Source organism: Pseudopodoces humilis, chromosome 29 (assembly GCF_049639895.1).
Source record: "Pseudopodoces humilis isolate 2021_Gansu_Grassland_sample_001 chromosome 29, ASM4963989v1, whole genome shotgun sequence".
NCBI classification, from domain to species: Eukaryota; Metazoa; Chordata; class Aves; order Passeriformes; family Paridae; genus Pseudopodoces; species Pseudopodoces humilis.
The window spans coordinates 4317129-4336422 of record NC_142228.1 but is presented as its reverse complement, the minus strand read 5'-3'; the positions used below and the strand labels follow the sequence as shown (position 1 = coordinate 4336422).

The window sequence follows — 19294 nt, the reverse complement described above, 5'->3', positions numbered from 1 at the left end:
GCAAAGCATTTACCATTTGTTTTATATGGGAATGAAACCAAGGAACTAAGAAATTTGTTAAGGATCATAAATCAGTCGCAGAATCGGAAATAAAAGCAAACTAACTTAAGTACTTCTTTGGTTTGGACAGGAAAGTGCTCTGAGATCAGTTGATAAGAGTGGAATAAAGCACTAATATTCCTAAAGCAACATCTTCACTCTGTGATGTCCAAACAGCTGGAAGAAGTGAATTTTTCCAGTCTAACTGCAGTAACTCTGTGTGCAATTCACATCCTGTTTCCTCTCCAGCAGCCCACAGCAGCTCACAGGCTGCAACATGAGTCTGTCCCGCACGCTCCTTACCTTGTATTCACTCAAGGGTTAAGGAGTTCGCAAGTTACAAAGCCTGCTGTGTCTCCTGTGGGAGTAAATGTTATATCCTACTGCACAGGGTATTTATAGCACAGCAGTATTTGGGAAGTGAAACTTTTCAATGGTGAAGTTTTCAAGCAGTTGCTTCAGGATGAAGTTCTGAAGAAAGGAACAGCCAAGAGCCCTTTTGTCACTCTGGCTCAAGGTGGCTCCAAATGTCACAATGAGAGCAGTGGGGTCTGAGTGGGGCCACCTCAGGTCTGAGAGCTCCAGTGCTCCCTCACAGAGAGGGTTTGTGCAGCTGGTACATCAATGCCATGCCTCCAGAGGACAGAGCACTGCTCTGTCATCATCACCACAACACCTGGTGAAGGAGCTCTTCCCAGGGATAAGGTCCCCAATGTTCCTTGTGAGGATCACCCTCCACACAGCTTCTCCAGTGTAGCTGCTGTGGCCAGACACCAAACTCCAACACAACCTAAAGGAGGGGAGACTTTGACCCAAGTACAGAGGCTCTGGGAATGCCAGCACATAGTGGCCCCCACCCCTCCTGTGCTCCAAGCTCAGCAGCACCCACGAGGGCTGGACCTCAGCTTCTAGGAGAGGGATTAGGCCAAGACAGCATGGACTGGCAGGGGGGCAAAGTGGTCAGAATTCTTCTTTGTTAAAGTGGTGACATGTCACTGGGATTGGCAGGATGATACTGGAGATGAGCCAAGGTGGAATGAGCTGTCTCCATCTCTGGATCCAGACCAAAGCTGCCAAAGCCTTGGCTAGCTCGAGTCCTTGTATTGTAACACGCTGTTTTTGGCTCACACACACGCAATGAGCACCAAATGTGGAGTAACAGATCAGGAACTCCCAACTAAGAGCTTTTCCTGACCACTGGTCCCAGAGTAGATCACCGTAATCAATCCAGGCAGGAACAAAAGGTTTCTGTGAGGCCATGGGTGCTCTCTGAACTGTAACTGTAATCACAGGAGTAGATTTTGACTCTACTGGGGCACCTGAAAGGAGGACACTGTGTATTTCGCAGCAGTTATTAATGCAGCTATTTGTGCTAACTCTCCAAACCCAGTACAGATACACCCTGTGCTATTTCCATAACAAGGAGCACAGCTGTATTTGCATTCTCTCCATGTGTGCTGGTGCTCAGAGCTACTTGTGGGTTTGATTGCTGCAACAGAAACCCAAGCCGGCCGTAGCAGCCCCTGGAACCAGCACGGAGGGGCAGAGCAGAACGAGGGGCAGAGCAGAGCCGGCCCCAGTGTTGCTTCTGCTCCGGTGGGTGGGACAGGCGGTGCTCTCACCCTGCTCCAAGCTACTGCTGGGGCTGCAGAGGTGTCGGGAGCTCCGAGTGATCGGGACGGGCTCCTGCTGCTCCCAGCTAAAGGGCTCTTCCCATCTCTGAGCTGTATCTGTGCTGTGACCACGGCTCGCTGATTGCAGCATCATTGTTACACCAATCAAACTTTGTTCGTGCCTTCAAGACATTCTTTATGGCTCCAAGAGTGACAAACTTCTCTGCCATTGATTCATTTTGCACGATTTAACCACAAGAGAAAAGCAGAGTGTTCTGGATTTCAATGTTGAGCCTGGGCTTGCAACAAGCACCGCATGTGCTTTTCTCAGTCCTGTCCACCTCCTGTCATCCCTCTAACCCAACAACTACAGAACATAACTCCAATGGAAAGTGTGGCTTGTTGAAATCCACAACATGGGTATTAAGGTCTTTCATATTTTGTCAAAAGCTTTGTTTGCTCTTCTTTCCACTGTGATAAAAATATCAAGGTCATAAATACCCCTAAATGCAACACCACAATCACCTCAACTACTCTGGCAAAAATAACCTCAGACTTTTAAACGTAAATTATGTCAAATGACCAGCTACTATCACAACTCCTACCTCACTTCAAGGTTTCTTTCAGCTTGAATTAGGAAGAAATGATCCCCTGGGAGGAAGGTGAGGCCCTGGCACAGGGTGCCCAGAGAAGCTGTGGCCACCCCTGGATCCCTGGAAGTGTCCATGGCCAGGTTGGACGGGGTTTGGTGCACCCTGGGAAAGTCTTACTGCACATGGCAGAGGAACATTCAGATCCCTTCCCACCCAAACCAGTCTCTGACTCTGTAAGGATGATTCTTTACTTGGGGATGTTGGAGGCTGTGTGGATCCCAGGTTCTGTGACTCTTAACATGTTCTGCTCAAACATGAGAGCACGCAGAACATGAACCCAAAACTCAACTCCAAACCCAACCCAGAGCTGCTCCAGGGAAGACTAAAAATGTTCATCTAATGTCTCTCTTGGAGGGCTGACCTTATGATAGTAAACCCACTCCCCGTATTTTCCATGCACATTTTAAACAATTCCACGAGTTCTGGAGTAACCTGCAGAAAATTCTGTTGACTACAACACACATTACAGTGTATGACAGTGTGGTATGACAGTGACCTACTGTGACGGGTTCTGTTAACTCAGGGTTCATACCCAGAGTTAAACAGGCAACAGGGAACTGTTCTGCAACAAAGCATAGAACCACTCAATCATTCAGGCTGGAAACAACCTCTAAGATCATTGAGTGCAACCAATACTCAATCATCAACTGACACAATAGAATCCTCCTGTGAAAGAGCTGTTGAGAGTTAAAATTCCTGTCCTAACTATGCAAGGAGTTTGAGCAAGAGGCCCCTGTGCAGAGCCAGTGTATGCTGAAGGGGAGGGATGTGGGATCTTGCTACTGCCCATTCCAAGGCTGCTCCAAGCACTGTCCCTGTAGTTCTCACACACAGACTCTGCCAGAGCTGTGAATCATTCCCTGCTCATGTATCACACAAGGAGTCCAAATCCAGAAGGAATAAGCACTGGAAAAAATTCTTCCCGGTGAGGACAGTGAGGCCCTGGCACAAGGTGCCCAGAGAAGCTGTGGCTGCCCCTGGATCCCTGGAAGTGTCCAAAGCCAGGCTGGACAGGGCTTGGAGCAGCCTGGGACAGTGGAAGGTGTCCCTACCTCTGGCACAGGGTGGCAGTGGATGAGCTTTAGGGTCCCTTCCAATCAAATCCATTCCATGTTTCTATGGCTAAGTTCATCAGAATTCTTTCTTGAAAGCTCTGAAACTACCTCTGAAATTATCTATTTCCCATGGCTCTTCCACTCACTGAGTCAAGGACCAAGCCACCCACACCCACCCCTTCCTTCAGTGTAAAAGCAAAACATAACCGTACTTGGGCAAAGTGTAACCCGAATAAAAAGTGTCGTTTACCGGGGAGATCAAAGTTATCGTAAACTTACACTACTCGAAAATCTCCCCCCAGCAAGACTGACACCTCCCACTCCCCGTGGCCGGACGAGCGCCGGCATGGGGGGACATAATCCTGCGGCCCTTCCCTTGCCACTTCACCGGGAAAGGGAGATGGAGTTTTAGACAAGGAAAAAAAAATCGAATCAGTAGAAAGTCTCAGCTTCCGAAGGCAACGGCAATGTAATGGGCGAGTCTCTGGAGCGGCTGCTGAAAGGGAAAACGCGCTACTGCGGCACCGAGGTACCTCCGAGGGGGCTCCGAGGTGGCCTCAACACGCCTGTCGCCCCCTGCCTGAAGGAACCGAGAGACTCGGCGGGTTCCGAGACCGGCCAGAGTCACAGCCAACATGGCGGACGATCGTGAGGGGACCGGCGGTCGTTCCGTACCCCGCCCTCATACCCAAACGCGCATGCGCAGCGCGACGGCGCCCGGAGAAGCCGCGGGGTGGGGCCTGCCCGGCAGAAAGCCCCGCCCACTTCTGGGAAACCCAGCCAGCCGGGGCCGCATCGGGGGGCGGAGCCGAGGCAAGAACCGTGCGCTGATTGGGAGTTGAGGCAGGAGGGGCGTGTCCATGCGGCGACATGCGGCGGTGATTGGCTGTGCGGAGACAGGGGGTGGGGCTGTCGCTGGGCGCCGCCTGTCAGTGAGCGGGAGCTGCCGAGGAGGCCTGAGGGGCCGCGCCGGGCTGTGCCGGGCGAGCTGAGCAGAATCGGACCGGGCTGGACCGGGCTGAGCCGAACCGTGCCTGAGTGGTAGGTGCGGGCCCGGCCACCGCTGCGGAGGCGGGATCCGGGTCCGGGGTGCGGGGTTCCGTCCGGGAGCTGCGGGGTGCATCTACCCGGTAGGGCCTGGCGGAGCTTCCGCGGCTGCCGGCGGGAGCAGCGTGTGAGGAGCCGCGGCCGAGCCAGGGGGCTCCGAACGGCCGATGGGCTCTCCGGGCGCCGCCGCAGCCGCTCCCGCAGCAGTGCTGTGTGTATGTGTTCGGAGCGTGGATGTCACTGCGCTGCCCGGCACCTTCTCGAGTCTGCGGCTCCCGGTGTCCCGAGCTCCTGGTGCCCTCGACAACCCGACTTTCTGATCTCCTGGTGCCCCTCAGCCCCTGAGCTCCCGGTTCCCCGGGCTCCCGATGCAGGGACTTCGCTGATCCCTGGCCCTGGAGAGGGGAGAAGGAGGCAGGGATGAGCTCAGCTCATCACAACACAACCGAGCCAGACCTTCGTTCACCTGAACCACTCCGTCCTTTTCACTCCGAGCGTTTCTTTGACACAACTAAATGCCTAATTCTCTCTCTCTTTCCCCCCCACCCCCTGTGGAAAAAGGTTAAAATGTTTCTTTGCTGATTAATAAGTTGCTGCTGTGGTTGATCTCAGATGCTTCCTGTCAGCTTTAACTGCTTACACTAGGAACGTGTGTTGAGTGCTCCGCACATGTACGACACAGCAGTCTGAAACCAGCACCTATAAACAAAGTCTGAATTTCTTTTTCAACTGGCTTTCTAAACGCTTTTATGAGTAATAACTCGCGCTTCTATGCTGTGACATTAGTGATAAGAATAGTTGAATTGAGTGTGTCTGTAGTGAGCTGCTTTATTGCATTTTACCTCAGTTGAAATCTGTTATTGGCATGGCCACCGGATTCCTTGGGAATGAGTCACTTGCTATTAACTATTAAATTTTAACTGTATTAAGAGACTGAGTCTTGTAGAGTGCTGTGAAGGAGCATAACAAACAAACATAACTGAAAATCTAAAGGGTTTGTGGGACCTGATCCAACACCACTGGAGTTAATGAACTTGAAGTTAATGAGTTTGTCCTGAGTCTTCTTTTTTTGTTGAATGGGAGGGGGTAGAGCTGAGCTCTGTAGCAGTGATGAGGTGCTGAATTATTAATATAATTGCCAGGAGGATGGAGGTGACGTGACCATAAATCAGCTTTCCTTCTGTGACTTTTGAACTTTGCTGGCAAGTGTCAAGTGTGTTGGTGGAGACAGAGGGATTGAGACCTGGAGGACAGAAAGATTTCCAGGGTCTGAGATGAGCAGCTGGCTGGGAGTAAAAGAGCCCTGAGTTAGGAAAGAGTCTGGAGATGCTGGGAGAGGGAGATGAGGATGCATGGAGGGACCAGGAGTAGGGACAGATACATGGCAATTGTGTCTGTAGGAGACTGGGCTTTGCTGATCACCATTTAGTGACACCAGGGCCCTGAAGAACATGGACCTTGTCTTGCCTAAAGGTGGTTCTGTTCCACAGTTCATGTGGGAGTTTGTCTCCTGAGAGTCTGCTCAGGCTGGACAGTTAGAAATCATCCCAATCAGTTCATATGTTGATTTATAGTGTGAAATTATCCCAACTGAATTGTCAGGACAAATCATAAATTAGGATAATGTGTTGCTGGATCTTGGTTTTTTCAGGGCTGATTTTTTTGGGATACTCTTTCACAGGGAGTTTCGTTTATTTTAGTTTTGTGTTAGGAAGAATACTTTAAAGGCTCGTTAGGTTCTTGTTTTTTGTGTTAATAATATATTATTAAATGACTTGGCAGGTTTTTTTTTTAGATTTTCTATTCAAGTTTAATTCACTATCGCTTGGCTTAAATTGGTTTGAATGGTACAAAATGGCTTTGAAATATAGTTTATTTTTATACTTACTTTCACTCAATTAACAATAGATACGTAAATTATTTTTTTAGTGACAATGATTTAACACTTGTGTGCTGGACTGCAGCATTTTTTATTTAATCATTTAATCATTTAACTATAACTTAATCATAACTATTACTTAAGAACTTCTAGAAGAAGAAGATGAAGAAGAAAGAAGGACAAGGGATAACATTTTAAATCTTCTATCTTGTTTTTTGTTCTCTAAATTAGTTTAAACTCTAAACTTTAACTTTTTCACTCAGACTTAAGAAAACTCTAATTTACACACTCACATTTTTAGCTTTTCTATTTAACAGTTGTTTTCATGGTGTTATATGAAATTCAGTGTTTTCTTGGATGTCAGAGCCAGGTATCAGAGATAAGGGCACACACTCTGTGCCTCAGACTCCAACATACTGTCGAACTGCTTCTATCTATACTAAATTTAACTAAATTTTTAGGTTGGTTTTGCCTGGCACCCCAGCCCTACTCCTTCCCCATAGATTTACATGGATTTTATAAATATGATTGAAATGTAAAGCCACAAAGCAGCACAAAGTAACAACTGGTGACAGCCTGGCTCCACCTGCTTGGGCAGAATTGATTTTCAGGTGTGTCTGTGGTGGTTGGTGGAAGTTGTCCCTTTAGGTGCTTTATTTAGGAAATAATTTCACAAGTGGGTTGTCAAAGCCAGGATGTTGTTAAGCAGTGGCCTGAGAGCTGTGTGAAAACAGCTGGGAAGCAAATCCTTATCAGGCTGAAGTTTGTCTTGATTATTTCTGTTCTCGTTGTTTACAAAGGGGTTGGGGAAAACTAGGCATTCTTCGAGTGAATGGGCTTGTGGTGGTGTTTGTAAACTCTGGGCAAGTGGTGGTGTTCATATCTTTGTTCAGGGGTGAGCTGTGCTCGGGCTGTCCTCGAGGAAATGAGGATAAAGGTGTGTTTGGGTGCTTTTAGAAATCTGCTGATAATTAAACCAAGTCAAATATTTCCCTGCAGATTTTGTAACCAAACTATTGCAATATCGTAATGTCTGGCAACTAAAAAAAACAACTCAGGCTCATTATCCTGATGTTTACAGTAAGCAACACCAGTGGCTGAAACAGGATTTGGGAGTATTTACTATCAAACCACTTTAAAGAACATGTTTACACACTGCCTATCGTTTGTAATGTGATGTGCTCCTACATAGGGCTGATGGTGCAGTGCTTCAAACAGGGAGTTTGTGGTGCTTTGGGGAGAAGGTTCTTAGCTTTCCCTGGTGCTCCTCAGGTAAATCTGTGGATACACATGAGAGGGACCAGGGGGGATGTGCAGGAGCCTTTGGAATGGCCAGATGGGTCACAGTGGTTATCAAAGAGGAGGTGAAGGCTGAGAGCTCCCTGTAATAGCAACTGCTGCTCTGACTCACCAGGATTTTAATCAGTCAGGCATTCTATTTATTTTCACTTTGGAGCTCTTAGATACACAAGGGAAGTCTCTCCTTTTTTTTCTTTTTTTTCTTTCCTTTCCTATTTTTTTTCTTTTCTTTTACTTTTTTGTCTTTTTTTTCCCTCTTAGACATGTTCACTTAAAGCAGCATTAAGTGTGTGTTGAGGTCAGGGAGCTGTTGAGTACTACAACTGGTTTTTAAGTCTCTTCTGACACAAACTGAAACTTGTCCTGCTGACAGCTCTGAGCAGTTTAAATCTCCACCCCAGGGCTGGACTGCAGTAACAGGCCTTCAACTGCCTGGGCCAAAACCGGAACTGTCTGAATTTCAGTTCCATCTGAAATGTGGGCAGGCAGGGGAGCCCATGGGGGGCATCCAGGCTGAGAGGAGGCAGGGATGGAGGGCAGTGGTGCCTGAGGTCTGAAGGGGTTGTACAAACAATTATGGAATGGTTTGGGTTGGAAGAGACCTTAGAGTTCATCCAGTTTCACCCCCTGCCATGGACAGGGACACCTTCCACTATCCCAGGTTGCTCCAAGCCCTGTCCAGCCTGGTCTTGAATCCTTCCATACATACATACGTATATATATATATATAAAGTATATATATGTAAATACATATATATATGTAAAATATATATGTATACATACATGCCTTTGGCCCCAGACCAGATTTTTAATGTGATCCACCCATGTAACAAGTATAATATATCTTTTTTTCCTTTGGAAGAATGTGTTCCTTGAGAAGGTTTGGTGGTTTTGCACAAGGATTTTGCAGCTAATACCCTGTGTAGGTTCTTTTGGCTGGACACTTGGCACTTTCTGCCATACTCACTGACAGCTGTTAGGACTGGAAGGTCCCCAAAAGGTGTGTGGTGTTCTCAGTTGATATTCTCTGCACTAGTGATGCAGAAATTCCTGGCTCTTCCCAGCTCTTGCTTTGTTGTGGTGGTCAGCAAAGCAGCATGGCTAAAAATGCTCCTTGTGTTTGATCAAACCAACAGCAGCTGCAAAGCCAACCTGAGTTAGTGCTCTGTGCACAGAACTCCTCTCCATAAGGAAGTGGGAAACCTCACTGAGACAACATAATTTTTTATCTTCTTTCTTTCAAATTAAATATCAGTGTGAAACTGCTACTGAAAGGGTACACTCAGATGAGAAGAAATCTCCATTCTGTGAAGCTGACTTAGGAAGTCTTACATATATTATAGAGCTCTTTCCCAAGTCTTTTTTGACCAAATGTATGGGCTGGTCCACAAAGCTTTAACTGAAATTCTCCCCAAAGTCATTATCCAGGGGGATTGGAGCCAGGCACACCAAGCAGGATCCCAAGTTATGGTGTGCTGTGGAGACATTTGCACGGCTCTTGTCCAGCTCTGAGTTTTTCTCACAACATTTCATGAAACACAGAAATGCTTTTTTAAGGTTCCTGCTCCAAACACCTTCCAGTTGAGATGGGAGAGCTGAAGAGGGACTTGTTTAGAGAAGGAGGGAGGAGATTTTAAAGGAGCAGAAGGCATGTGGTTATCTCTTACATTAATAATGTTTGAATATCTTGTTAATTCTGACTCCCTAAAGTCTCAGGTGACCTTATCCGGTATTTTAGTTTCTCCCACACATTAGCTAAGGGAGAAGTTGCCATCGGAGCGGTGCCTTCACAGCACAACTGAGACTGTTTGGCTTTCATTCTGTAAAAACACACTTTCTGTTTTACAGCAGTGGGAACTGACATTAGTTAACCCGAGGTGAGTAAACCCTTAGTGAAGATAAGGAGCAAACAGGCTTAAAGCTGATATCAAAAGCCTGTTGTGAATTAGGAGTGCACTATCCACTCTTATCTCCTGCTTCATTACCTGACTTCCCCTTTCTGCCTTGAAAATAACGAGCCCATCACATGGTCCACAGAAGGAAGAAAGTCCAGGATATGGAAATCAAGAATTACAGCTATATCTAAGTGAGCTGGCTGAGGGAGAGGAGGTTTTGAAAACCAGAGAAGCATTTCTGGGTAGAACACGACCACCCTCCAGCTCAGGAACATGAAGCTCCTCATGCTGCTCATCTGTGCCTTGTGTCGGTACAGGAAACTCATTCTGGAGCACATAAACAGGCAGGGGAGCCGCATGGGGCTCATGGGGTAAATCCTGCACTTACTGGGCTTTCTGTGGATCCTCAGGTACCCGTTTGCTGCTCCCCAGGGTCCCTTTCATCTGGAGCTCCCTGAGAAGGGCTGTGGGGTGGGTCTGTCCTGACACCAAGTGCCTGTGTCTGAATTAACGGGACTCAGGAGCTCTTTGCACCTCTTTGCCCCCTCCACATGCACAGAGATGAGTCAGGCCTGTTCAGTTCTGAATCACAGAATCACTGAGGTTGGAAAAGACCTCCAAGGTCATTCAGTCCAACGTTCAACCAAATCCCACCGTGCCCACTAAGCCATACCATGAGGTGCCATGTCTCCTTGGCTTTTGAACACCTCCAGGGATGTGGACTCCAGCACTGCCCTGGGCAGCCCATTCCAATGCCTGACCAGCCTTTCAGTGAAGAAGTTTTCCCAATATACAACTTGAACCTCCCCTGACACAACTTGAGGCTGTTTCCTATTGTCCTGTCTCTTGTTTCCTGGGAGCAGAGCCTGACCCTCAGCTGGCTTCAACCTCCTGTCAGGAAGCTGTAGAGGGCAATAAAAGTCTCCCCTGAGCCTCCTTTTCTCCAGGCAGAAGTTACATTTCAAAAACTATTTAAAACTTATGATTGCTTATTTTTAATCACAGCTTCTGCCCGCCATGCTTTGCTGTACACACCATAAAAATAGTTGGCATTTAACTTTTCCAAGGACTGAAAATTGTACAGCAACAGTTAAACCAGGCTGGGTGTGCAGGTTCTGGTCCTGCACAGCCCCACAGACCTGAGTCACACATTAAACTGCCTGAGCTCTGCCTGGGTCGAGGCCGTTGCTCACAATTGCTGCCTCGGTCTCTTTGAGTCTGCAAGTGAGGTAGAGCTTTGTTGACTTTAATCTCAGTTATATTTCCTTGTTATTCTTTGCCGTTTCAGAGGGCAACAAGGACTTGCAGTTTTGTTTCTCCCCTCTCTCTGTTCTCCTTTGACTCAGCCAAGGAGGGACTTGTAGAATTATATCTTTTTTGGCGATGAGGATTGGTTTGTGCTGAAGGACCTTGAAGGTGAGGGGAGGGCAAGGAGAGACAGAGTTAATGCAAGTCAGGAGAGAGTGAGGATAAAAATAACTCTGAACTTGTCAGTTTGGTCACTGGTGGCTGGGTTAGTCATCTGGCAAGCTCTGCTCCTGCTGCTCCAAGGGATTATTTTACAGCACTGAGAATTGACATAATTTCTGTAGAGGAGAGGGAGCGGGACGGCTGTAATGAGTGGGATACTGTCATCAGCACTTCTTTTGCACAGCAGCTGTTCTCTGTTTGGCCGCTGAATGTGGACATTGTTGACTTTCCTTGTATACCTGCCAGGTTGTTAGGTGACTCACAGCACCAAGGTTCATGCACTTGGCTCCCCTTTTCCTTGGTGGTCCTTCAGGCATGAAGCACCCGCTCATTTTGTCATTTTCCTGAGTCATCTCTGTTGCCAGGAGCCTGTTGGAGTAAATGTCCTGCTGCCCCAGGCAGCTGCTCAAGGTGGGAAAAAAGGAAAAAAAAAGGAAAAAGAAAGAAAAAAAAGGAAAAAGAAAGAAAAAAAAGAATAAAGATTTGTGCAGATCGAAGCTGATGAGCCTCAAGGAGTGCTCCTGTAATGGTGCTGATATCTGTTTTCTCGGCCTCTCTTAAAATGTCCCTCCTTGTCCTATCCTGGTTTCTGGTACTTAACAGCTGTGTATATTGTCCAATATGGGTTCCATGGGTTATTTAAGGGTGGAAATGTTAATTTTAAGGTTTTATACATGTATTATGGGAGGACTGGCACAAAGAAGGGATCTCTGCACATTCTCTTTATAGGAAAACAATTGGTTCAGCTTCTCCAGAATCCAAGGTGAGGGGATGTGGGGCTACACCAATGGGAACACTGTGTTCCCCAGGGGCTCATGCTGTAGGGAACTCTCCACTCTGCTGATTTTCATCCCTGGATATTCCCATCAGTCCCTCAGTGCTTTGCTTCCATGCTGGTTTATGCTTCTCCCTTTCCATCCCCAGCTCCCTTCCACGTTCCCCTGTGCTGCCAGTTGGTCAAGGTTTGGCCTGTGCTGGGACTTGTTTGGAGCTCCATTTGTGTTCCTGGTCAGCTCACAGCCTGTGCTGACCCCCTCCCCAGCTCTCAGGCAGAGAGATCTGTTCCAGCACCATCACTGTCCTCTATCCAACACCAGCTTCCATGGATCCTGCACTCTGTAGGAGCTGCACTTCTGATGGGCTTGAGCAAGGGTTGCAGGAGGTGTTGGTGATGTAGAGGAAGGAAGGGGTGAGGGAGGATCTGTGGATGGGCAGGTTGGCTGTCGAGCCTGGCTTCATTGAGGGAGAATGAGGAATGGCTTTAAGGGTGACTGAGCACAGGGGAAAAGGGAATTAGCTGGGTTTATGGCCATTCATGTGCTGTGAGAGCAAGTGTAATTCCCTGCAGGTGCACAAGAACTTTCACGTCTTCCCTTTTTCCCCTTTTTTGAGGGTGAATATTCTTCCTGTTTAGTGATATGGGAGTTCCTTCTGCTCCTTGGTTTCACTGTTTATATTTTAGGGGATATACCAAGAATTAAATTTCTCTGCAACATATGTGGTTGCATATTTTCAGTCATGAGAACGTTGACTATTCAGATCTTCAGTGGTCCAAGTCAGAAATGGAGGACTGGCACTGGGTTCTTCTCCAGCTCAGAACATGGGCTTCAGAACAGGACCTTGATTTGAGTTATTTATTAATCTGATACCTTCAGGAGCCTCCTGATTCTCATAAACTTGAAGCTGCTTCTGTCTGTGAAGTATTTTGACAAGTGTTTTGTTTTTCTGTTCTTGCTCAGTGTCTCTCTGAAGCTGGGAAATGGCAGTGATGGGAATTGAATGCCAGGGAGCTCCTGATCCAGCCATCAAGCACAAAAAGGAGCTCACAGCTGCCAAGGGGCTGAAGGAGACAGTGAGTGAAAAGCAGAGCAGTGTTTGCAAAGTAGAAGATTCAAAGAAGGTCATCTTTCACAGTCAGTGGAAAATCCTGAATGATGTAATCACCAAAGGAACAGCAAAAGAAGAAACAGAAGGAGGCTGTGCATCAATTTCTATTATTGCCCAAGCAGAATGTGAGTAGCAGGGCGGGCTGCGCTTCATTGAGAAAAAGGAATGTGTAAAGAGGGATGAGATTTCACTCCCTTGGCGCTCCTGGAGAGCTGAGACCACATCTATTTGTAATCCCAAGTGGGGTGGAGCTGATGACACATCCCAGACTCTATTTAGGAAGCTCATGAAATCTCATAATAATGTGGCAGCATCCACTGAATAAAGAATAAATAAAAGACCAGCATGAAGCCCGTGTACCTCAACCAGATCTGTGTTCTGTGTCACCTGTTCTTAGCTGACTTCTGAAAGGTGTTTAAAAGAGGGGATAAAAAAGAGGAAACCAAAGTAAAGCTGTCATAAAGAGCTGAGGGATCAGGAGATACTGGGAGCCTCCTAATTGTGGGGGAGGAAGAATGTAGTGTGGGCGGTGTGACATGACTGTGCAGTGATTGTCTGGATCACTCATTTAGCACAGTGGCAGAGCTGTTTAAGTCCAGTTGTTACTAGGAGAGACTTTACCTGATTTAAGACAAGTGATGATCCTGATTTTTTTTCACACAGGTGAAAACAGTCAGGAGTTCAGCCCCACTTTATCAGAGAGATCCTTTATTGCCCACAGTAAACGTTACAGGTGAGACATCTCTTAATACAAACACCCCTCTTCACTGTTGTGTCTGCTGACTTGCCCTTGTTCCAAAGCACCCTGGCTCTCTGAACTTAAAATATTTTTCCAAAAGCACTCCTGTTGGAATTAGTTCTTCTGTCTGAGGCCTGGTAAGAATGTGTCTTTCCCAAAACATCTTCCTATCAGGAAAAAATACAAGTTTAGGCACAAACCACTTGAAACTCCTTGAATTGTCTCATTGTCAATGTCTGCAGATTTACTGCCCTTGTAGCCTTCTGCCTCTGTTTCTTGATGGTCAAATTTGTTTTGAAATGACTGATTTTTTTAAGGTTCATAGGCTTGAAGTAGAAGGATCCAAGGTGAAATTTTCAGTCTTTTTTAACTGAACTGTGTTGATGCTTTTGAAACTGTTACACCATCTGCTGAAAAGCTGTGTGAAACCTGGGCTGCTGCTAGAAGGAGTCTTCAGAAAAGGGAACAGCTTAATTTCTTGGAAGGATAAAAGGGGATGAGAGAACCTTTCCTTAATGTCAGCATCAACAACAGAAGTTGTGAACACAGAGAAGCTGGAAGTGGTAAAAGGGACAGTGACACTTGTGATGGACAAGAGGAGGCCTGGGAACTGGTTTTCTGGAGTCACCTGGGAGTGAGCTGCTTGTTCTTCATGAGGAATATCTTCCAGCTGGGGCACATACTGGAACTTTCTTATGCACTGGAACCTTGTCAGGCAGCCCCAGCACCCTGAAATGGGTGACTGGGGTACAGAATTAGGTGCTGCCTGTTTCCTGATGGCTTCAGACACTTTGTGGGATGTGTGGTTTGACACTGCCCAGTGGCTTTATGATGTGGTCCCATGAACCATCTGAAAAAGTGCAAAGTGACCCATTTCTGAGGGGTTTTATGTGGGATGTGGGGTTTTCTGGGATGCATACCAGCTGTGTGTTCAGGCTGTGTGCTGATGCCTTGATGCCAGAACTTTACTTATGGCATCTTTTAGCACTAAAACACCAGGAAAAGATGGAGATAGTGGCTTTGCCCTGCATCTCTGATCAGGAAAGGCAGAGGAATGTATCAGAGCTGTTCCGAGTCAATGGAACAATTGCTTCATTTGAAGATCAAAAGTCCTGTTTTCTCTTAGAGTTTAATTTGAAAAATCTAATTGCTATGACTGGTACTGGATCACAGAATCACAGAATGGTTTGAGCTGAAAGGAATCTCAGAGACCATCTCTTTCTGTTCCTGAGTAACTACAGGCAAATATCCCCCATGAGAGTTCATCTCTTTGTGCTGACCCCAGCTGGAGTGTTGTGTATTCATAAAAGACATGTTGTAGTATTGAGCTTTACAAGGCAGCACATTTTGGTTTTTTGAAGCTGTTTTATTCAAGTGCACTTAGTCATCTCTCTTCTCTGTGCAAAGCTCTTTTTCTTCATATTAGAGCAGGCACTGATATTATGAACACATTTATTAATTTTAATATTTTTTTAAAATAGACTGCATTTATACATCATCTCTGTGTTCACTAGAAATCAACCACAAACTGTCTCAGAGCAGCCTGGAGACATGCTGTGCTTTTCCCTCTACTTTGCTATGTTCAAAAAAGAGACATAAAAGAAAGCTGGAGAGGGATGTGGACAAAGGAGCTGGAGTGACAGAACCCAGGGAATGGTTCCCAGTGCCAGAGGGCAGGGTTAGGTGGGATATTGGGCAGGAATTGTTCCCTGGCAGGGTGGGCAGGCCCTGGCACAGGGTGCCCAGAGCAGCTGGGGCTGCCCCTGGATCCCTGGCAGTGCCCAAGGCCAGGCTGGACATTGGGGCTGGAGCAGCCTGGGACAGTGGGAGGTGTCCCTGCTATGGCAGGGGTGGCAGTGGAGGGGCTTTAAGGTCCCTTCCAACCCAAACCATTCTGTGACTGTACATTCAACTCTTGTTGTTCCAGAATTTATAAACCCTGGGACACTTTAATGTTTTGTTTCCCCCACACCCCACAATTTATTTTATACAATGCCAGAGGTGCTGCTCTGCCTGGACTTTGAACTTATCCCTATTAGAAGGCAAGGAGTTGTGGTTTAGTTCTCTGTTGAGTTAGCAGAGTTGCTAATTCTCTCTCTGTGGGTCAGAGGTGTCACCTGAGCTGTGCTTGCACTGTCCCATCTCAGAGCCCTGCTGTGTTCTGGTTTCCAGCAGCCGCTCGGACAGCCTCGATCACATCCCCAACAATGTGGCCCATGCCACGGAGGGCAGGATGGCGCCCACCTGGCGAGGGAGGCACCGGGGCAGGGCCAAGAAGAAACGGCACAAGAAAAGATCCAAGCTGAAAGGGCAACCTGTGGCTGCTGGCAGGAGAAGTCCAAGAACTCCAGAACAGGAGAGCTGCACCCCAATTCCTGTCCAGGTGAGAATCTTCAACCATCCTTTTGTACTGTCCCTGCAAACTCCTAACAGCTCCTAGGTGAATTTTGGTGTCTATACTGAGGTTCCTGCTCAGCTGTTTGGTTTTGTTTTCTAGGAGGATGAATCCCACCAAAGTACTCTTTACAGAAACAGTTTTTGGGTTCCTGAATTTAACAAAGACTTGGGCTATGATCCACTGTCTCTTGAGAAGTGTGCTCATGCTCCTTTGTCCACGGGCAAACTCCATTCCCCAAGGAGCCAATACAAAACTGAACTGCACAAGCTGATCAGCCCTATTCAGTGCCTTAATCATGTTTGGAAACAGAGGGAGACTGTTCCCCAGCCTGAGACTCTCCATCCTTTTCCCTACAATATCCTTCCCCCCCATTTCCCACTTGTGGACAGTCCTCTCCATGCCATGAAGCACAATGCTCTGGACACATACTTCAATGGTGATCTCAACTATCAAGACAGTCGCTTATCTGGCCTAAACTTAGAATATAATTTCACCAAATACATCAACCAGTCCGTGCAAACCAGTTCAGACAAGCTTTCTGTGGAAGAATATTTGGTAGATGCCTTGAAGGGGAGCGTGAGTTTTGGTGAACCACAAAATTTAGCCAGCCTGGCCAAGACGTGGAGAGGAGGTGGGCTGGAGCTGAAGGAACAATTCCATGAAGCGAATGAAAATGAAGGCGTGCTGCTGAACGAGGTGATCTGAGCCACACTGGGGTGTGGGAGGCACAGTTTCTCCTGGGCTTTGGGAGAGGGATAATCTGCATCCACGTGCTTGCTTCTAGAACTGCGATTTCTGAGTGGTTCTGGGTCTGGTTGAAGCTGCCAGATAACAATGCAGAGTTGTTTTCTGCAGGAATTAAAGCCCTGCCTGTCTCAGAGTGCTGGCTCTGTGCTGTGTTCAGTCACCAGACACACACACCTGTCTCTGAGCAGTGGTTCTGTGCTTAGTCAGTCTTCAGCCATGTCCTCTGTTTGCTGGGGAAGAGCCCAATCCGTTCAGCCAGGCTGCAATATTTATTGGCTCTGGATGAGCTGGAGTGTGACAGAAACCAGGACTGGGTAGAAGGGGAGGTGCAGGAGACCAGTCTGTGCCTCTGCTGGGACCAGCAGCTCCTGCAGTGTCCCTTGCAGCATCCCCAGCATCCCACAGGCACAGAAATTTGTATCCTAGCGACATGATTCACTTCTTCTGAATTCAGTTCTCTCTCGACACCTTAAAGTCCTCTTGGAGGACTTCCCTGGGGTCAGTGTGACCCTGTCAGTATGATCTGTGGATATCAAGGTGTCCCTTACCTGCCTGAACGTGTTCACACTGGCACCTACGGCAGAGTCTCCATCTACTGACTGCAGAAAAGCTTTAGCACACTGTCTGCATTTAGTCACAGCAGCCTGGGTTACTTGTAGGATTCAACTTTGTAGTTAGGTCCTGCATGAGAAGGGAGGAACACAGAACTCCAAAGCCATCCAAATCCTGGCAGCCTTTCTTTGCAACTCTGGGGTGCACTTTTTTAGGACCAACAGAGCCCACAGAAATCAAGTAGGTTGATCCTGTCTGGTTTCATCTCAAGCCTGTTGCAGAAGTAATCTTGTACTGGGATTTCTAGAGATGGGGCTGTGATTGAGATTTCTAGAGAGTGCTGTGGTATCTGTCCTTGTGCTGTTTCTGAGAATGTTGATCTCTGTCCATGCAGCCCCACATTTAAGTGTCTCTTTCCTTCCTTCATCTTTTCTCTTTGGACTTGCAGAAGTTGAAGCCAGTGGATTACGAGTACCGAGAAGAGGTTCACTGGACAAAGTGCCATGGTTCCTTGGGCATTGGCTCTTTTGGGGAAGTGTACAAGATAGAGGACAAGCAGACAGGATTTCAGTGTGCTGCCAAGAAGGTAATTCTGTGTGAGAGAATTGGGGTCCTGGCCAGACAGCACACAGAGAGAAATCTTTTCCCAGGTCCTCTTTAGGGCCTTGTACAGTCACGGTGAAGTGCTGCTGTTGTGTCCAAGGAAAAACTTCAGGGTACTGGCAGAGAGAGGAGCAGATGGAGGACCTGTATGTGCACAGGGGCCAAGCTCAGCAGCCAGAAATAAGCTCATTTGGCTTTAAAGTGTGCTGAAACGGATCCTGGATGCTGAGGCAAGAGTAGAGATTTCTGAATGATTGTGAGTGACTGTAGGGGAGCAACAGCCGTGTGGGTTGTCTGTTATCTGACTATTCTTATCTCAAACCATGTCTGGTGTAAATGCTTACATGGCAGGTATTTATTTCCCCATTGAAAAAGGAATAAAGTAGGAAAAACCCGAGGCAGTCAGTAGGCTCTGAAAACAGAGCTTTCATCTCCTCAGTGTCAGCAATGCTGGCACATTGTTCTGAGGTGATGCTGTTCCAGATGCAGCAAAGGATGTGTGTTTTTCCAGAAGTTGGCACTATAATCTATTGTACTCCAGGATATGCCATTGTCACATGATGTAGGAAGTGTGTGGAATATAATTTGGATCAGGGCATTGATTTGGGGGCTGCTGTGGGGGCCTCAGAGATGCAGACAGAGGGATAATGCAAGGAGATGAGGAAAATGTAAACTATTTTATTTGAACTTCCACTTGAATAGTTTCATCACCCCTGTGAACTGATGTTTCTCACATTACTTCAGTAGAAAATTTAATGTGGGAAGTGTTTGCCTTGAGTACAAAAATATTTTGTGCAAAAAGGACTGTAACTTCTTCAGTTTAAAATGTTCATTTTCCTCCATTTACACTGGGCCCAGCTTGCTATGCTCCCTGTGGTAAGATGTAAGTGGCAAGATAAGCTAGTGTGTGTATTAATTTAACCATTTCATAACCATTCAGCTGTCAGCTGTAGAAACAAACATCTTTCTAGCACATAGAAAATTAATTCCTATTCTGCATCCTCACAGTTCAGGTGTGAAATATTTTGCTGACACAACCAGCCTGTTTCCTGTCAGTGTGTAGCTATTTAAGTGTATTATCCATTTGGCAAATCTACAGTCTTAGGAGAAATAGCTGTTCCTTGTGGGGTGTATTTTCAGGAAGGAGGGTGGTTGTGCTGAAAAGGGAAACATGAAAGTAGGAGAAGCTGAAGTCTTTCAAAATGTCATTTTCCCCCCTAATTACTGAAGGATAAATGATGCTTCATTATATCAGAAATGCATTTTCTTGGATCACACTCTGAAAGCAGAGAGTTCTAACATGCAAATTGGACATTTTCTCTGCTCTATTTAATTTTCCATGAGGAACTGTCTCCAGTTCCTGCTTGCCTCCCTGTGACAGGAGGGCACTACCTCACCTTCTTTCACCAGACTTAGTG

The 19294-nt window shown here is 46.9% G+C and overlaps 1 protein-coding gene across 2 annotated transcripts in view; it reads left to right on the top strand.

The window, feature by feature from the left end:
* The first annotated feature begins 4270 nt into the window (after positions 1-4270).
* The window catches only part of MAP3K14 (mitogen-activated protein kinase kinase kinase 14), a 28416-nt gene continuing 13392 nt past the window's right edge, over positions 4271-19294 (top strand). Inside the window, exons 1-6 of one of the 2 annotated variants that reach the window (XM_005532617.3) lie at positions 4271-4401; positions 12690-12962; positions 13501-13570; positions 15752-15959; positions 16074-16670; positions 17722-17859. In XM_005532617.3, the coding sequence (XP_005532674.1) occupies positions 12710-12962; positions 13501-13570; positions 15752-15959; positions 16074-16670; positions 17722-17859 (1266 nt within the window). In that variant the 5' untranslated portion in view covers positions 4271-4401; positions 12690-12709. Of the gene's footprint in view, positions 4402-12689; positions 12963-13500; positions 13571-15748; positions 15960-16073; positions 16671-17721; positions 17860-19294 lie in introns of both variants that reach the window. The other variant, XM_014261176.2, reaches the window with a different exon arrangement.